The sequence below is a fragment of the Nuphar pumila genome, chromosome 15, assembly GCF_984573655.1.
Source record: "Nuphar pumila chromosome 15, dmNupPumi1.hap1.1, whole genome shotgun sequence".
Classification (NCBI taxonomy): Eukaryota; Viridiplantae; Streptophyta; class Magnoliopsida; order Nymphaeales; family Nymphaeaceae; genus Nuphar; species Nuphar pumila.
In genome coordinates, this window is record NC_143263.1 from 23,061,337 (window position 1) to 23,077,869 (window position 16,533).

At 38.7% G+C, this 16,533-nt stretch overlaps 2 protein-coding genes across 2 annotated transcripts in view; both read left to right on the forward strand.

The window, feature by feature from the left end:
* Window positions 1–340: 340 nt before the first annotated feature.
* LOC149814792 (TORTIFOLIA1-like protein 2) lies at window positions 341–1,610 on the forward strand. Its single transcript, XM_089990426.1, has 3 exons — window positions 341–1,015; window positions 1,230–1,424; window positions 1,584–1,610. Exons 1-3 carry the CDS (start codon window positions 341–343, stop codon window positions 1,608–1,610), a joined length of 897 nt encoding a protein of 298 aa, XP_089846552.1.
* A 5,586-nt stretch (window positions 1,611–7,196) lies between these two features.
* Window positions 7,197–16,533, forward strand: part of LOC149814793 (TORTIFOLIA1-like protein 2) — a 32,095-nt gene continuing 22,758 nt past the window's right edge. The window contains exons 1-4 of the mRNA XM_089990427.1: window positions 7,197–7,353; window positions 7,489–7,586; window positions 7,704–7,898; window positions 7,956–8,248. Coding sequence (XP_089846553.1) covers window positions 7,197–7,353; window positions 7,489–7,586; window positions 7,704–7,898; window positions 7,956–8,248 — 743 coding nt within the window. The remainder of the gene's footprint in view (window positions 7,354–7,488; window positions 7,587–7,703; window positions 7,899–7,955; window positions 8,249–16,533) is intronic.

The window sequence follows — 16,533 nt, forward strand, 5'->3', positions numbered from 1 at the left end:
TGTAATTGCATGTTTTTGAAAGAACCAAGATTTTGATTTATCATGTTCATATTTGAATTTACCTGAGCTCATGTTAATTTGCACATTTATCTTACTTTTAAATGTTTATCCTGAAATTAGATAATTTTCTCTTTGAAGCATGCTTTCCCTTAAATGTTCTTTTCTAATGTGTCCTTTTGAGCACTTAACAGTTTTCTTTCCTGCTGTGCCCACCTGTTTGCACCAATTAATTGTAAATATAAAATAAATCTCCATTTTCCTTTCTGTTGTCTTAGGTGCTTGGTTACTTTAGAGCAAGTCATGGCTTCAAAAGGCAAGATCTGAATATTGTACACAAAAAATGACTATTCATAACATGAAATATTCTAAGGTTAAAGGAACTTGCAGAATTAATGCTCAACAAGCCACCTTTGAGTTAAAGCAGCGCATAGTTCTTTCCTTGAACAAAATAGCAGATAAAGATACGTATCAAATTGGGAAAGATGATCTGGATAAGATTGCCGAGGGTTTAACTGCAGATGGAATTGGAGCATTTATTGCAATCATAATTGATACCGACTCGGAGCAAAAAAGTGCAGTTCGCAAGGAATGTATAAGGATCATGTCCTTGTTGGCAAGGATTCATGGGGAGCACTTGGGTCCTTACCTTGTGAAAATGGTAAGCAGTATTGTGAGACGTCTTAAGGACCCAGACTCTGTTGTGAGGGATGCATGCGTAGAATCTATTGGTGTTTTAGCTTCAGTAATGATGCAGTCACAATCCATTGGAAATTGTCAAAAAGAAACTGGAGGTATCTTTGTTGTTTTTGTGAGGCCACTATTTGAAGCGTTAGGTGAGCAGAATAAGCACGTACAATCTGGTTCTGCGTTGTGCCTTGCTGCTGTTATCAATAACTCTACATATCTCCCAGAGGAAATTCTGCAGAGGATGTTGATTCGGGTTAGCAAATTGCTTAGGAATCAACGCTTTTTAGCAAAGCCGGCACTTCTTGAGCTGACTGCAAGCTTGATTCAGGTCAGTCTATTTATCCTTGTTACCACACTTGTGTTTGTTCACATATCTGTATGGATATGATTGAACAGTCACCATTAGATTGCTCTTTGCCTTTGTGATATGGGTACTAGGGTTGCAATTTCTAGCTCAAATTTTTAGTGAAAATAAGTCTACCAAAGGGCCATTTTAGTTTGTCAGTTTACTTCTATTCATAACCTTTTTGTTGATGTAGCAGGCAGGGGGTGCTTCAACAGCACACACTCTATCTACAGCTTTGACCAGCATCCAAGAAGCTTTGAAAAGCAGTGAGTGGTCAACACGTAAGGCTGCATCTGTGGCATTGGCACATGTAGCCGTGAATTGTGGTCCTTCATTGATTTCTTTCAAGGCTTCCTGCATTACTTCCCTTGAATCTTGTCAATTTGACAAGGTTAGTGTGGAATGTGATTCCAATACCACTCACCATTTATCTTTCTTTTTACTTGACTGCATTTTTCTTCTTCTCGCTGATGATAAGTTTGCATTTTATTCTTTCAAGGTAATATATATGTCTTTAGTGCACTTGTTTTGGTTTTCCATGTTCTCTTAGTCAGCTTCTCTTGTTCTCGCAGGTTAAGCCAGTTCGAGACTCAGTCATGCAGGCTCTACAGTATTGGAAAAGTATCTCAAGCTCTGAGCACTTTGTTTTTTCAGAAGATGGATCCTTTTCAAAAGGTTTGAGTTATAATCCCAATAATCCCATTTCTTATAGTAGCATTGTTGTTACTGACCTTGTCATTTTGAAGTTTTGAGACTTGTGGATTGGTTCTTTGCATTGCATTATTGATTAGCATGGCGCTATGCTATTACTTTTAGTTGACAAGATATGATATTAACCTCCCATGAGGGTTATTTCTTGGAAGCTTGAGTGATAGTTACACTTACACAAAGTATTGCTGACTGAGACCAATGCCTAGTGGTTAAGAGCAACAATGAAGTAAAGCCTACCAATGCAATCCGGATATACCTGGAATTAAATCTTGAGTTCTTGACAAGGATTTGCAGCAAGAGATGGTGTAAAAGAAAGCAAAATACACATGCTATTGATCCCTAATGTTCATTGATGGAAAGGGGCCAACTCCATTAGAATTTTCTTTATTATAAAACCCTAAAGCAGCAAACTTTAAAATAACATTTACACAAAATTAAAATGTATATCATAGCAAGCATACATAATAACAATAAGCTAAACAAATACTACAATGATGGCTATTAGTAAATGGCCAAATTCTTCCAATATTGCTTTTCAATAGAGCCCTTACATTCAACATCGATCAAATAACTTCATGAAATTTATCTTTTCCTAAAGTTGGAATTAAGTTGGCCCTAACTTTTTTTTTGGACAAGTGCAGATGCGGCGATACTACACTTTAAAAAAACTTAGGTGCGGGGGTGCAAGTGTAATATCGCGTATTTTCATACTTAGTTAAATTTGAGATTTTAAAAAATTTGGCCAAGTATAGAAGAAAAATTGTGTGAACCTCAACATTAGACCGATGTTTTTGAGTTTGGGCTTGACTCTAGTGTCATCGACAAGGTCGAGATGAGCCAATCGAAATATGAGAAAGAATTTTATTTTCAACCTTTAAATTCAAGTGAAATTCGATCATAATTCGGGTTATTTTCGTTCGAATTTCGGAAGCGAAATTCGAGTGTTATATTGTTGGATGTGTCTCGAAATTCTGAGCGTAACAACATTTTAATTTTCTGAATTTAGGCTATGGTTGGCCTGAAAATCACATTTTTTCAAAAATTGAGCAGTTTGTCGTTTCGAATCTGGATTTGGATCAGACCAGATATGATGGATTTGATCCAAATTAATATGGATTTGGACTCTATTCAAGACTCATATTAATCTGGATTTGATCCAGCCCAAGACCTATTTGGATTTTTGAGATGGATTTGGATCTGGATCCAAATCCATGCCTAATGAATTTTTCCAACTTTAAATTCATTAGAAACCTTTAAATTGGAGTTAATTAATGTTAAGAAGCCTCCCAAGTAAATTTGATAATTTTTGGAAGCTTCTGGAAATTTATTTATTATTTAATATTAATTAAATAAATAAATAAATAAATAAATAAATAATTAATCAATGTAATTTCAAAAATTTAATTTGACAATTGTTTAGGACTCTAAGTAGAGCCCTTAAACCCATATAAAATCACTTTAGAAGTGTTATAGTTCAACAATATGATTTTTGGAAGCTTCTAGGTATTTATTTATTAATAACAAATAAATAAATAAATTTAATTAATTTCGAGATTTCTTTTTAGAGAGTTTAGGACTCTTTATAGAGCCCTTGTTCATGCCTTAGAAGCTTTAAGAAAGATTTAAAAAAAACTCAAATTTGAAAAGTCAACACTTGGAGAGTTTCAAAATTTTTGAAACTCGAGTTCCAGCTAGGGCTGCACTCTCTTCTCCAACCCATCTAGAGCTCTATAAATAGATCAAAAAAAGAGGAAGAAAGAGAAAGAGAAGGAAAAATAGAGAAAGAGAGAGAAAGAGGGAAAATGAGAGGAAGAGGAAGAGGAAGAGGAAGAGGAAGAGGAAGATGAAGAGGAAGATGAAGAGGAAGAGGCTTTTTCTCCTATCATCCGTCGTTTCAACCATTGTTTTCTTCTTCTTTTTCGATCTACGGTAAATGTACGGGTTTCTCTCTTGTTTCAGATGAGAAAAAGAGCATGAATTTGTACCATGCCATGTTTTAGTGAAAATCCATGGGAATAAAGTAAATCTGAATATTTACTCTAAGATCCGTGGCTGAGATTCATGTATTTTCTTCCTTTCCAACATTTATTTTGGGGATACGTATATATATATATATATATGTACATTCCTATATATGTATATATGTGCTGCTACATATATATATATACGTATGTATATTAGACGATTCATCGATCTAGTGTGCTATGGTTTCAAAACAGAAATCGTGTTTCGGATCTTAAAAAAAATGCATGGTTAACTTTTAGTAACGTCATAATATCATCCCTCTATTGGTTTCACATTAATCTACCAAGCGTATTCTCAAAAGGAGAAAACAAGATTAAAATTGGAGTTTGAAGACCAACCTACTGAGATAGTGTAATAAGTAATGGAACACAATATCTGTAATACCCGTGATTTTTATTAGATAAATAAACTTGAATTTCATACGCAGAAGCTGCTACAATGATACTTTCATTGTTTTATCTAATTGGATCTCGGATGTCCTGTTCGGATCTTAGATGTCGGATCCTTAAAATACTATTTGGATCTTCGATAATTGGATCCAGATAAATACCTAATAGTAGATTTTAATTTTTGGTTCGGATCCTTGATATTTGAACCTTGATATCATGGTTAGATTTGATATTGGATAAAAAACTTATTATGTGGATTTGTGAATTTATAATCAGATCTTAAACGGGAAAAATTTATATAGGATCCATAATAGTTTATTTTGGAGCCATATTCATCTACTGAAGGTTTGGATCCAAATTACATCATTTGGATCCATAGTAAATTATGGGGATCCATAACAAGGTCATCAGACCAAAATAAATTTTATTGGGGTTACATTAAAAAAAATTAATACTTTAAAATCTAAAAGGAGATCCGGATCTGTGGATGGATCCGGATGGGCCCAAAACGCTAACCCAGTTACGAGTGGGTCGCGGGTCACAATCAAACCGAAACCGCACCCGCTGCCACGTTAAGTGAAAAAGGGGTAAGATTAAAAGGGGTTCAGCCACTACAGGGCCGAACCCGATAGGGAGAGAGATGGGGGAGGGCATTAGGGTTCAAAAACCTAACCCTGTGCGAGTTTTGGGGGAGGGGTTTTGCGCAGCCGCGACGGGAAGGGGAGGGTAACAGGACCCCTTCCGTTTCGGGCTCCTTCCCTACTTATTCCCTTCCTCATTCTCCTCTCTTCCTCCCACTCTCCTCTCACGCACTCTCTTCCCTCTGCCTCTGATCTCTCTGTATCTCTCCCTCTCGGTCTTCACCTCCCCCTCGATTCCTCTCTGCCCTTCGGATCGACCTCCGAGCTCCGGCCTGTTGCTTGAAGCCCTCGCTGGAGACGCCGACGTCTTCTCTAGTGGTGGTGCTGTCAAGGCTGACCGACCTTCCATTGTGGTTGCCGCGGCCTCTTCACAGGAAAAAGGTAGGTTTTCCTGTTTTTTTTTCTTTTGGGTATTCTGTGGGTCGAGCGTGTGTTGCGGGTGCAGTGAACAAAGATTTAAGGGTGCAGCGAATCCCAAATCGGAAAAGAAATTTTGGGGATTTGGGTTTTAAGCCATCAAAAATGCCAAATCTCCGATTTGGGGATTTTGGATTTTCGATAGGAGTTATTATGTTTGGTGTGGGTTTAGATTTCTGGAATCATCATCTGTGTGCTTTGACAAGTCTGAACTGAAGTTCCCTTTTATCAGTTTTATCAGATAAGCTTTGCGTTAGCCGATCTGCATTGTTTTTTTTAATTACGTTATATCGGTTCATGCTGTTTACGATGTCTGTGTATTTTAAGTTTTGGGTATCTCGTTTGATATTCACCAGATTAACCAGGATATTTGTTTGTTCAGTTTATCTCTTTTGATAATTAGTTAGATTCCTGTATAAGTGAAACTCAGACATTGCTTTATCTTTCTTCTCCATGCAACGGAAACCAAGTTGTGAAATGAATAGTTCAAATAAAAAAAAAACTAGTCAAATACTGTTTGGGATTCTGGCCTGCTTATATTTCCTAATAGTTATCTTTTCTGCATTGGGTAGAATTGCTGTCTCGAATGATTTTGTATTCGAATTACTGACTGGGATTTTCGATTTGTGCCGTGGGTGTAAGTTTCGGGTTTTAATTAAGGAACCCATTTGGGGATTTGTCGAAAACTCCAAATCGTTCGATTTGGCGATTTCGGACCGGTAAACAAAGGGGTTTTAGTAGTCTACATGGGTGGGGATGTGGTGCTACTGAAGTTTTCAAGTTTACGGACTCACTGTGCTGATTGTATATGTATACCCGAGTTGCTATATCTGTTATGCACATTATAGAGGTTAAGGTGGTTTTGTGATATTGTTTATTTGAAGTTTTTTTTTCTTTTTTTGATATTACTACACACATAGGGTACGTGTTCAATCAGCCTTGTTGCACCGTAGATGTATAAACACAAACATGCTTTGTGTTATCTGCTATGCCATGATTCTATTCACGATATGTCTGGTCATTTTTCTATTGATATTCATCTAATTAATTGAAGTCTAAGCATGATCAAAGAGTCGTTAATTCTTTTGTTTTCCACATGCAAATGCACATGAACTGAACCTGCATAAAATATGGTAAGTGAAAAAAAAGAAAAAGAAAAAGAAAAAGAAAAAGAAAAAGAAAAAAAAGAAGTGGCCTCAATGAGTTGAATTGTTGTAAATTCAAGTGTCATTATGAATTAATTTTTGGAGTTTTATTTCATGTTCAATAACCTATTCATGATGTATAAATCGATTGCTCCATTATGATGATAAATATGTATATATGATGGAGGCATGAGATGGATCGTCACAATAAAGTGCAATGTTTTGTTGTTCTAACATGGTAACACCAGTTTCTCGAGCTCCGTATCGCATGACACCTGCGGAGTTAGTAGAATTGAAGAAGCAGTTGCAGGAGCTTCTTGACAAGGGATTTATTAGACCGAGTGTGTCCCCTTGGGGTGCATCAGTCCTGTTTGTTAAGAAGAAGGATGGCTCAATGCGACTTTGTATCAATTACCGTATGCTAAACCAAGTGACAGTGAAGAACAAGTACCCACTGCCGAGGATTGATGATCTGTTTGATTAGCTGAGGAAGGCAAAGGTGTTCTCGAAGATCGACCTTCGTTCTGAGTATCATCAGTTGAGAATCAAGACGGAGGACATTCCAAAAACGGCATTTAGGTCCAGATATGGGCATTATCAATTTCTAGTGATGTCCTTTGGACTTACAAATTCCCCTGCGACATTTATGGATCTGATGAATCGGGTTTTCAAGTTGTGGCTGAATTCTTTTGTCATCGTGTTCATAGATGACATCTTGATATACTCGGAGAGTGTGGAAGATCACTGAGAGCATCTGCGAGTTGTGTTGCAGACACTGAGAGAACATCAACTTTACGCTAAGTTCTCAAAGTGCGAGTTTTGGATTGATAGAGTGATGTTTCTCGGTCACGTAATATCCGAGAGTGGAGTTGAGGTTCACCCAACCAAGGTAGAGGCTGTTTTGTCATGGGAGCAACCAAAGACAGTGACTGATATCAGAAGCTTCTTGGGATTGGCGGGCTACTACCGTCGATTTATTCAAGACTTCTCGCGTATAGCTGCCCCTATGACTCGACTGTTGTAGAAAGGAGTGAAGTTCGTGTGGTCACCTCGATGTGAGGACAGTTTTCAAGAGCTGAAGAATAGGTTGACCACTGCTTCTGTTTTGACATTGCCCTCTGGGGCAGGAGGTTTCGTCGTGTACAGTGATGCTTCCGGGACCAGACTGGGCTGTGTCCTCATGCAGCACGGCAAGGTCATAGCGTATGCTTTTAGACAATTGAAGGTACACGAGAAGAATTATCCCACACATGATTTGGAGTTGGCGGCAGTAGTCTTCGCATTGAAGATTTGGCGCCACTACCTTTATGGAGAACAATTTGAGGTTATGTCCGATCACAAGAGCCTCAAGTATATTTTTACTCAGCGGGATCTGAATCTGAGGCAGCATAGGTGGTTAGAGTTCTTAAAGGACTATGACTTCTCCATCGCTTACCATCCGGGTAAGGCGAATGTGGTGGCAGACGCACTTAGCAGAAAGGCGACAGTCACAGCTGCCAGCCAGATCGGACGCAATTGGAATTTGATCGAGGAGTTGGTCAGATGGTAGCCATTTGCGGGTGATTCTGGACGCATCATTTGTGCGGGAATGCAGGCTAGACCGGAGATCATAGATCGGATCGAGGAGCTCCAGTCAGCCGATCCAGATTTTGAGAAGCTATGTGAGAGTGCCCGAAAGCGAGAAGCGCAGTTTCGTCGAGAGGAGGACGGAACCATCATGTTCGAAGACAGATGGTGGCTTTCAAAAGCGTTACGGGAAGAGCTGATGAGTGAAGCTCACAGGTCGAGATTTTTCGTTCACCCTGGTTCCACTAAAATGTTCAAAGATTTTCAGAGGACTTACTGGTGGAATGGGATGAAACGGGACATCGCGGAGTTCGTGTCTCGGTGTCTTACCTGTCAGCAGGTGAAGATTGAACACCAGAGACCTGGTGGACTTCTGCAACCACTTGAGATTCCAGAGTAGAAGTGGGATGACATCTCAATGGACTTCATAGTAGGGTTACCTAAGACCTGTCAATTACGAGATGCCATTTGGGTAATAGTAGATCGGTTGACAAAGAGTGCCCATTTTATCAGCATAGCTTTTATGCCTGCTTTGTGCTGCAATCAATCGTTGTCGGATTAAACGCACCTGGTCAGCATAGTGCTGGATGATTTCGGGAGACTCCGTTGCTCTCACTCCAACCTCATCCCAGCACACTGGTGATCTACATGGTCGGCTGTACAAAGCTTCATACGGGGCCATGACAATACTGTTATGAAAACTGTTATTGTACGAAAACTCTGCCAGCTTCACGTGTTTGTCCCAATCGCCTGCCCAATCTAAAGCACATGCTCTCAGCATATCCTCGAGCATCTGGATCGTACGTTCTGACTGTCCATCCGTTTGTGGGTGGAACGCAATACTAAACTTCAACGTTGTGCCTAAAGCCTTCTGAAGCTGGCACCAGAATCGAGATGTGAAACGCGGATCTCGATCTGACACTATCGAACGCGGCACCCCATGAAGTCTAACTATCTCATAAACGTAAAGGTCAGCCAAACTCTGGCTGATTCTAATCGGAGCGACGCAGGGAGCTCAAGTTTGAGGTAGGCGATCATGTGTTTGTTTTAATTTCACCTACAAAGAGTGTCTTCAGGTTTGGAAAGAAGGGGAAGGTGAGTTCTCGATATGTTGGACCTTTCGAGGTTCTCGGGCGCGTTGGGGAGACCGCATATCGAGTAGCACTCCCTTCTCAATTTTCGCAAATCCACGATGTATTTCATGTCTCGTTGTTGAGAAAATATGTACCTGACCCTCACATGTGATTCACTATGAGGTGATCGAGGTGCAACCTGACTTGACTACGGAGGAGAGGCTAGTAGAGATTGTAGACCGTCAAGAAAAGACACTGCGAAATAGGATGATTTCGTTCGTGAAAGTGCGTTGGCAGCATCACGGGCTGGATGAGTGCAATTGGGAACCTGAGGCGGCTATGCATCAGCATTACCCTCATTTATTTGGTACGTGCTAATTTCGTGGATGAAATTCTTTTAAGAGGGTAAGGATGTAAAAACCGCAAGTTTGCCATTTATATATATTTTTAATGTTTTGAAACATACAAATTTGGGCCTAGATCCACATTTCGGATCTAGGACCCATAAAGGGGAAATCAGGTATAAAGGATATCAACAACGATTTTATAATAATAATAATAATAATAATAAAGGAATACAATTTTAATTTTAAAGTTAATCCGAGGATCCACAGTTGGATCCATTTGGATCCGACTTGTGGATCCATGTCGTTTGGGGTCGGGTTACGGGTCTCGGGTTCGGACCCGAGCCGCGCCCTGTGTATCGAGTTTTTTTAAAAAAAGAAAAAAAGTAGAAGAAGGGGCAACCCGATAAGGGTTGCTCGATAAGTCTGGAGCAAAAGAGGGATACAGGGGTTAGGGTTCTGAGAGAGAACCCTAACGGTATTGCATATGGGAAAAAGGGGAGGAGGCCTTGAAGCGCAGCCGCCGGCGGGAGGTTCGGCCCCGACTTTGCCGGGCTATCCCTTTCAAAAGCAGGGGGTTCTTGAGTTGGTTTCCCCCTATCGCTCTTTTTGTTTCCCCAAATCTCTCTCTCTCTCTCTCTCTCGGTGTGCGCACACCGGAGGAAGGAGCCCCATTATCGGCGAATCTTCGGCCATCCGCAGGCATGAGGACCCCTCGACAATCTCCTTTCACGAAGGTTGGGAGGAACGTCACCAGCCTGCACCCACCGTAATAGGTACGGGTTCCCTCTTGTGAAAATGGGTGAGAAATCGAATTCAGGTTCGATTTTGTGTGTTTTTTTTTTGAGGGATTTTCCCTGGGTTGGGAAAACTACAAACCCAGCCAACTAGGATCGACTGGGCTTGATGGATACCCCAGCCGACTGGGTCTAATTGAAACCCCAGTCGATTGCGCCTGACTGGGCTTGGTGGAAACCCCAGCCGACTGGGTCGGCTAGATGAAAAAAAGGGGATTTGGCAGCTTATGGGGTAGGGTCCTATTGTGTGGTTGAGGGGTATTGTCCAAGGATATCATGGTTGCAATACAACCCCCATGAATGGACTACGGCTGGGCAGAACCTTGGTTTGGTGTGTTTCCTGATTATCGTAAAAGAGTTTTTACGTATATTGATTTTTTTTAGAATCCTAAATTTTTATCCTCTGCCCTTCCCATTGGAGTGGGCTGGACCTTGTATGCATAATATGAATTACTCGATAAATTTTTGGTCTTGCATCTTCGGTTGCTTCAAGTAGGTTGTAGTTATATGTTTCAACTGCTGTCGGTGAAGAGGTGGATAATAGTGACTTATGATTAGCATGTGCTTGTAAGCTGATTGGTATGCTAATGTTCACTCTTATTGTTGCTCGTATGGTCTGGAAGTTTATACTAATCGTTTTTTGTACTTTTACATTGAACCATATAACCTGTATATTACATAATTACATTCCACCGATCTAGTTAAAATATAACATGCTATGTTAATCCCTGTAAGTAGGAACACTAAACACTTTTGTTTTACTTGTAAAAGGGCCTGTGAGATGTCCATTAGGTGAAAGCAAGATTTACCTGTTTAGTGGTCGGGGTTGGGATAAAAATCAGACTCTATGAAATTCTTTGCAAATGTGATAGTTGTGGAAAACTAGTTGCTACACAAGGTAACACCTGCCTAAGTTTGACTGCTTCCTGTGGAAGAGCTGTAAGACATATTAAAGAAATGTCCTTCTTTGGAATCAGTTGTGGCATGTAGTCAAGTCAATTGCTGAATGACCAATGGCTGGTAAATAGCTTGGTAGCCATAGGGGTGTAGGAAACAGAGTGTCATTGACTGTGGTTTTCTTACTTGGATGGGTCGTGTGCGTGGGCATATGATAGGGGTTGTTGGATGCAAAAAATAAAATAATATATATATATATAATAAATAAAATAAATACAGAATTTCTTATAGGGGATTTTCTCTATGTTGTAGGTCTTGACAGCATACAGAGGCCCAGACCGGGCCTGTGCATACTGACAGACCCAGCCGATAGGGTCGGTTGGGCTGGATTTGTTTATTAGAACAAAAAGAAAAAAAAATAATGTATATAATTCCTTCGTTTCTCCTTCGGTGATATGTTGTTCAGTTTGATAGGAGGAGTGAGAGTTTTTAATAGATGCAGATTTTGATGGAAATGAGCAATGTTATGAGTATACATGTAAAATGTATAGTCATGCTTCTACTAGATTTGTGATGCCTCATTTAACATAAGTGTGCGAAATTAAGGGGTTTATTCGCGTGCACACATTCGTAGGAAATGTGCATTCGGGGATACCCGTATGGGATGGAGGTAGTACATGTAGTGAGAATGTATATGATTGAAAAAAAACACATGCTTATGATTGACCTTGTTTTGTATGGTGCACATGCATTTGGCACAATAGTATGATGTTATATAACACATCACTTTGGTTTTGTTGTGTGATGCATCGATGGCCTTATGGATCATCACCGGTCTGGAGAGCTGTGAACTTGGTTGTGTTCTTATATGTTTAATTTGCATCACTTTAACCACACAAGTTGGTATGACACACTACTACACTGTTCCCGTTGTCCTCACGGACTGGAGTCCTGTAAGGATTCCCGCAAGGGAGGATGCGGGTTTTCACTTTACTTTTACATATGGGGTTGCAAACTTAAAGAATCAACTTTAATAAAAATATAAGAAATAAGAATAGTGTAACTTATGTTCTGGGATCTTTCATCTGGAGAATGACGATCTTAGAAATTCAGTCTTGGGGAGACTGTGAGGATACAAAAACTCCGTGTGCTTAAAATAGGCCTCTTGAACCCGATATTGAGGTTCCTTCTCTTGGCCACGGTTTTAGGGAGAATCCGTCACTTTACCTGGGGGTGGTGTGGTTGTTACAGCTGTGATTGTTATGGTACCAAGGAAGTGACACTTGTGGGCGTGGGGTGTCCCTTGTGTCCCCGACATTAGATGTGGAGGTCTAATGTTCCGAAGGTGATTCAGTCGAGGGCTAAGTTGGAACCCAGTAATAAAATACAAATTTTGTGCTAAGCTACCCTGAGAACCTAACTTGGCCTTCTAGGATTTTACCCGTTTGGTGTATCCGCGGGCGATGAGAATTAAAAAGAGAAACTTAAATTGTATACATTTAATAGGGCATGCATATGGAAACATGAACTTAAATGAAATAAAATAACGTGTTCATACATTACATATATATCATGCATAATTTTGCTATGCATTAGATCATGCATGATCTGTTTCTCTTCCCTGATATATGTTGTTGGATGTGTGATGATTACTCTTTAATGTATGTGGAATACCCTGCTTACCCAAAGTGAATACCTGTTATTGATTAAAGGTTTTGCATACTTAAAAGATGTTGCATGAATGCTTAAGTTGGATTGAGTAGATGTAATAATTGTTTTTCTTCAAGGAGATTTGCATAAAATTGTACCTATGTTCTTTATGCTCATTTATTTCCATTAGAGGGATATGTACACAGAATCTTTCGGATTTTTGACCCTTCTTTTTTATGGTTTTTCATAGATGCAGAAACTCAGTGAAGCGACTGGTGTCTAGGCAAGTCACGAGAGTTCAGAGTGCAATAACGATTAAATGAACAAAAAGGGAAAACAAAAGCAGAGCCATGATGTCCCTCTGTGATTTATCCAGCAAGTGTAAGCTCTATTGTGGTGTGTGGTTATCCAGCGGTGAGTGAAACTGTAAAGACCCCAGGTCTCTAGGAATATTGTCACATCTAGAAATTTTTTTTTTTCGCATTTTCGAGGGACATGAGTTGGGGTCGTTACACTCATGCATGATTCATGTCTCAATTTATGCATGGCATACTTGATTCATACAAAATCATATGATATGCATATCATGTTTCCATGCATAGCATGCTTCAACATTCATTCATTTCTTTCAAGCATCACAAAAATCATGGGTTTATTCCCAACACAGGCATAACCCATGGCTTATGCGAAATTTCAAATGTACTTGCAAAAGCGCTCCATATCTCCACTACGCTAAAGTCATGTCTAGCATGACCTCCATACCACAACATGAAAACACACTTCATATTCCTACTAGTCTACGTCATGCCAACTTCAACAAGCAAAACACTTCTATTTTCTTCCATTCATTCATGCAATGACATGACTCCGAACTTCAAAATTATAATTATGAAATCAAATCATTTCATATGCCATACATAACTCAAAACGCCATTCAAAATCTTACATGATTCTTTTATCATGCACTTACCCTGGATCAACATTTATTTTGACAATTTTTCAATGTCATTGCGCATATTCGTAGGCATTGCATTGCCCAATGCCTTATGAACTCGTATACTCATTCAAACATCAATTCACTCATGTGTACCTGTCAATAACACATGCTTAGCATACATATATCAATTTCATCACATAAACTCCTTTCTCGTGCTTAAATATGATTTTCAGATATGAGCTCTCATGCACTCAAATCCAAATTTCAGAATTATGCAAGCACCTACCAAAAATCTAAATTTTTGTTGTGTATAATGACATCCAAAACTGAAATCTAAATGTGCATCTAAACATATTAGAACTAACATTTAGGTGTGCATAATAACACACTCCAATCTAAATTTCCGATATGTTCATTTGCATAATTAAAACTGAAATTTAGTCATGCACATTAACACAATTCAAAACTGAAAATTGGATGTGTACAAGAGCACATCCAAACCAATTTATTGATGTGCACAATCACATTCAAAACTGAAATTTATACGTGCACATTCACCTTCTAAACTCCAATATATATATATATATATAACATGAGCCTCAATTAAAACTGAATTTATAAGCATGAAAATATTGCAAAAACATGCTCCAAAAATCATGTTTCAAATCTGGAATTGTTCTCACACAAGCATTTCATCGATCACTTGGCACGTGGGCACAAATTTTGCATGAATAAGAAAAGAGGGAGAAGGGAGATTTTCGGCTGGCCTTAGAGAAGCAAGAGAGGGAAGGGAGTGGGGGTGTTGACTGGGGCAAATGAGAGAGGAGAGGGAGGAGTCGGGTGCCCTAGGCATGGGCCCCACTTCCTTTCCTCTTCTCCTCATGCGCTAACCCAAACCGAAGTGGATCGAGTCTGACCAAAATGGGTCGGTTCCCATCCGAGCTACACCACAAAAAAGAAATAAAAGAAAAGAAAAGAAAAGAAAAGAAAAAGAGTATTATTAATTTAGAAATATTAAATAAAAAAAAAAAAATCGCATTAAAGATTTAAATCCTAGAAAAATCAAATACCACTCTTAAATTGGGTCAACCCATTGGGACCAAACCCACTTGGACACCAAGTCCTCAAAAAGAGATCCATTTTATGTTTAAAAATTTTCAAGAATGTGCTAACACTTAAAAATCTCTATTTTAATCCATTTTAATTGTAACTAACTATGAAATTTGAATATTCAAGCTATGCCACAATACTCAATCATAAGTAAAATGCTTAATTTATAAAAATATAAATTCTTAAAATTTCACAGGTCTTACACCCACAAAATACTTCAACTTCCCAAGGTCTTTCATTTGAAACTTCATAGCAAGGATACCCTTGATATCTTTAATATGTTCTTTTGAATTCTCTGTCACAATGATGTCATCAACATAAATGCGTAATAACGTTATCCTTCCTTTCTTTCTATAAATGAAAAATAAATGATTAAGTGAAGACCGTTGAAAACCATGGTTTTGAATTTCTGAAGTAAAACTTTCAAACCAAGATTTGGAGGCTTGTTTAAACTATATATTGCCCTCTTCAGTTTGCAAACATGTGATCTCGGTCCATAACGTTATATCCTGTGGGTTGTACCATATGCACTTCTTCTTTCAGGTTACCATGCAAGAACACATTCTTCACGTCCAACTGGTTTAGAGGTCAACTATAGTGAACTGCAAGGAACAAAATCAATCTTATGGCACACATCTTGACAATAGGGCTGAACGTCTCATCGTAATCTAGGCCATTCTCTTGAGTATAACCTTTTGCCACATGCCTTGTCTTGTATCTTTCTATTTTGCGATCAGGTTTATATTTTTATCTTATAAACCCTTTTTCAATCCAACAACGTTCTTCCCTTTGGGTCTTGACACTATCTCCCATGTTTGACACTTATGAAGGGCTTTTATTTCATCATTCATTGCTTTCACCCATCTTTTATTTTTAGCAGCTTGATTATATGACATGGGATCATCATGCTTGGTTATCTTAGTTAAGAACATTTAATTATCTATGGAAAATCTATCATGACTTACCGATATCTCTATTGAGTATCGAATCCTCTTTGATCTCCTTGGCCATCATATTGAGTCTCTTGAACTGCTACACTGATTGGTTTTATATATATATATATATATTGGTGTTGAGCATTGGGATTAATAGACCCTCTTAAAATCGTTAAATCCGATATGTTAAATGTATTAAAAAAATTTGACTTTCATTAAAAAAGTTTGGATTTTTGCTATTATGATAAATTTGAATTATGTGGTGAAATATGCAATGGTTTATGTGCTATGATTATGTATTGATGTGATACCTTGAACACAAATTTGAATATTTATGTATGATTGTTGTTCACTGAAAAATTTGCAATGCCATTTAATTGTAGAGTTGTTACGTCTGAACCTTAGATAGGCCTTTGGAGGCCATAGACGCTCAACTACATGTTTTTGTATTTTTGTAGGTAACTCGTTAATGTCCTGAAAATACAAGAAGCAGCAGAAGGTGTCATTATCGGCAACCGAAGTTGAGTACCGGGCCAGGGCCAACACAACATCTGAAGATGTGTGGTTGAGAAGATTATTGGAAGACATGGAGGTGCATATGCAATCGTTCTCAAGGTTATGTTGTGATATTAAAAACACCATCTACATAGTCGACAATTATACATTTCATAAACGTATCAAGCACATCGAGATAGATTGCCATTATGCTCATGAAGAATAACTTAAGAAGATTATTATCCTATCTTATATAACATCAAAATTCCAGCTAGTTGACTTCTTCACAAAAACACTTCTATCTATCCTGATTCACTTCTTACTTGACAAACTTTCGGTGAACACATCATAAGTTTGAGGGAGAGTGT

Bases quoted from the DNA above. Each gene is read 5' to 3' on its own strand.
- LOC149814792 (XM_089990426.1), top strand. From the start codon at position 341: ATGACTATTCATAACATGAAATATTCTAAGGTTAAAGGAACTTGCAGA. The intron at 1,016-1,229 runs GTCAGTCTATTT...TTGATGTAGCAG, and splicing joins TGACTGCAAGCTTGATTCAG to GCAGGGGGTGCTTCAACAGC. The intron at 1,425-1,583 runs GTTAGTGTGGAA...ATGTTCTCTTAG, and splicing joins AATCTTGTCAATTTGACAAG to TCAGCTTCTCTTGTTCTCGC.